This window comes from Mauremys mutica, chromosome 5 (assembly GCF_020497125.1).
Source record: "Mauremys mutica isolate MM-2020 ecotype Southern chromosome 5, ASM2049712v1, whole genome shotgun sequence".
NCBI classification, from domain to species: domain Eukaryota; kingdom Metazoa; phylum Chordata; order Testudines; family Geoemydidae; genus Mauremys; species Mauremys mutica.
Genome location: NC_059076.1, coordinates 1,538,392 through 1,541,574, shown reverse-complemented (window position 1 = coordinate 1,541,574; position 3,183 = coordinate 1,538,392). Strand labels below are relative to the sequence as shown.

General features: G+C 58.0%; 1 protein-coding gene across 1 annotated transcript; it reads left to right on the top strand.

Annotated features, from left to right (window-relative positions):
* Positions 1-2,492: 2,492 nt before the first annotated feature.
* On the top strand, positions 2,493-2,942 carry LOC123371165 (kinesin-like protein KIF22; the record flags this gene model as incomplete). The annotated part of the gene is made up of 1 exon (XM_045018460.1): positions 2,493-2,942. A coding segment is annotated over one exon (450 nt), but the record flags the coding sequence as incomplete, so codon positions are not given.
* Positions 2,943-3,183: the final 241 nt, after the last annotated feature.

The window sequence follows — 3,183 nt, the reverse complement described above, 5'->3', positions numbered from 1 at the left end:
TAAGGTGGATCACCAGCCTGCAGAGGGCACTCCGGAGGCTGGAGAGCTAATTCCCGGAAGAAACCAGCAGGAGGTGCCACAGGGGTGAGTCCAGACGCTTACAGTTTTCTTATCATTATAAATATATATTTCTAAAAATATGTTCACTGTTAATTTTCCCAGAAATATTCACCCCTGGCTACACGCTTTTAGTCTGATCATTAGAAGGGTATGTGTGGTAATTTTTAATCAGCCAAAGAACAAGAAGCTACAGGATTTAGTCAGCATGGCTGTAGTGTCCAGAAGGGATAAATGTGGAAGCTCCATTTTAAAAATATTTTCTCAATGGAAGTATGTGCATAATGTGTCCTACCTGGTAGCCGATTTAAAAACATGGAGGTGTGTTTTGGTGGGGAAAACTGTCAACCAATAACCAGAGAGTGTGATGAAAACTGCACATTCCTCCTAACCATGTTATGGTTCCCAGGTAAAATGGAGATCCACGGATCCTACTACTGACTAAGGCACCAGTCCCACAAAATTGTCCTTTAATAGACTCAGATTCTAGGACTGGAAGGGGCCTTGACAGGTCATTGAGTCCAGTCCCCTGCCCTCGTGGCAGGACCAAATACTGTCTAGACCATCCCTGATAGACATTTATCTAACCTACTCTTAAATATCTCCAGAGATGGAGATTCCACAACCTTCCTAGACAATTTATTCCACTGTTTAACCACCCTGACAGTTAGCAACTTTTCCTAATGTCCAACTGTAGTCGGTTGCGCCGGGGCTCGACCCTCCTGGGGCAGGAGGGGAGCCACACTGACTCCTTACGCGTCTGCTGTCACCGTGGGCAGTGTAGCAGAAAACGGTATAACAAGCTCAGGCCCTCTGAAGCAGGGGCTGAGCAGAAAAACAGTTCAATAGGCTCAGGCCCTTGGAAGCAGGGGCTGAGCAGCAAAACAGTTCAATAGGCTCAGGCCCTAGGAAGCAGGGGCTGAGCAGCAAAACAGTTCAATAGGCTCAGGCCCTTGGAAGCAGGGGCTGAGCAGAAAAACAGTTCAAGAGTAGGCGTATAGGCCCAGGCCCTTACCTGGGTGAGTGGGAGAACTGCCACCCGTGAGTGGGGTGGCAGGGGGGACACAGGCCCGCCCACTCCACTGTGTCCCAGCCCGGGGCCCTAGCAGTGGCTATCACTGCCGCTGGTCAGTGGGGTCCTGACCGCAACACACTGACATCGGGACCTCTGCCTCTGTAGCCTGACGGGGTCAGCTACCCCTGGGCTACTTTCCATTTCCCCCTCGGGGCCTACCTCGTCGCTTGCACCAGATCCAGGCCAGTCAAGCTGCATAGGCTCCTCGGGACCAGGGCTTGGTGCAGGTCCGGTAGTTCCTCCGGGAAGTCCGGCCAGGTGTGCTCAGGCGGCTCCTCCGGGTAGCAGCAGGGCCAGGGACGCTCCGGTGGCCCCTCTTCGTAGTGGGCGCGGGGGAGTTACAGCGGCTCCTCCGGGTACTGGTAGGCTCCGGTGGCTTCTCATCATAGCAGGCGCGAGGAAGCTCCAGCCAGTCAGGACAGCTGCCTCAGGCCCTGGAGGGTTCCCAGTCAGGAGCTCCCACAGGAACATCTGCTCCCAGCGGTGGCTGGGCTTCAACTGAGCTCTGGTGGCCGGCTTTTCTACTTCCTGTCCCGCCCCTTGACTTCCAGGGGGCGGGGACAGGTGGTGGTGGCTCCGCCCACTTGGGTGTCTGCAAGGGCACTCCCTCTGCTGGGCAGGAGGGGAGCCACACCCACTCACTACACCTCCCCTTGGCCCGGTTCAGGTGTGTCCCCAAAGCCCTCAGCAGCTGACCTTTAACCAGCGGCACCTCCCTGGCCCTGCTTCTCCAGCTAGGCAAACGCTGCCGAGAGGTGGACCGGCCATGGTCTGCTCAGGTGACTGGGGTTGCCATTGTCTTCTCAGAAACACCACTGATGGGGCCTAAGCTCCAGACAGCTTGGAGCCATTCACACCTGTGGGCCAACAGACCTTCTCCCCACTGTGTGATGGTGCAGCATAGAGGGGAAACCGAGGCACACAGGCTTCATCAAAATATGACCCAATTCCCACCCAACAGTCTGGGTGGGGCTGGCAGGTGTATGTGGGGGGTGAACCAGGAGGGAGATGCACCGGTAGGTGTCCCCGTTTGGGGGAGACAAGGCCCTGCACCCCTGATTTCCTGCAATTGACCATGACTCTCAGCCAGCCAGTAACAGAGAACGTTTATGAGATGAGAGGATCACAGTTCAAAACAGAGCTTGTAGGTACAGACAACAGGAGCTGCCTCTGTTAGGTCCATCTTGGCGGGGGGGCAAGGAGGCCAAGAGCCCTATCTGGGCTCCTCTCCATTTTCCCAGCCAGCTCCAAACTGAGACTCTCCAGCCCCTCCTCTCTGGCCTTTGGGGTGTGGGGGGGCTGGGAGCCCTGACGGTCCAAGATAGGGGTGGGGGAGCTGGGAGCCCTGGCGGCCTGGGGTAGGGGGGTGGGGCGGGGGGAGCCTTCCCCTGATGTTCCCCCAACTCAGGTGCTGGACCTGCTGGAGCCGTCCCAGCAGGACCTGCCGATCCGGGAGGACCGGGACCAGAACATCCTGATCCCGGGGCTGACTGAGCGGGAGCTGAGAAGCTTCAGGGACTTTGTGCGGCACTTCCTGCCGGCCAGCCGCAACCGCACGGGAGCCTCCACTCAGCTCAAGGACCGCTCGAGCCGCAGCCACGCCGTGCTGCTGGTGTGGGTGGCACGGAGCCAGCGGGCGCCCCCCCACTGCCGCCACGTGGCCAAGCTCTGTCTCGTTGACCTGGCTGGCTCCGAGGACAACCGGTGCACTGGCAACCGTGGCCTGCGGCTCAAGGAGAGTGGAGCCATCAATGCCTCCCTGCACGTGCTCAGCAAGGTCGTGGAGACCCTCAACCAGGGGCTGCCCTAGGTGCCTGTATCAGGGTGGACCCTGCTCCTGCCCTGAGGGGTTGAAAAGCAGCCTGGCAGGGCTTGAGAGCTGCTGCTCTAGGCTGGGCTGATTGAGGGAGTGGCTGCAGGTGAGGCCACGCCCCAAACTGAGCCACAGCTGGTCCCTATAAAAGGCCAGGGAAGCTAGCAGCCAGGACAGTCTCTCTCTGCATTCAGAAGGACAAGGGCCTGACTGCAGGGAACTGAGATAAGGTACCTAG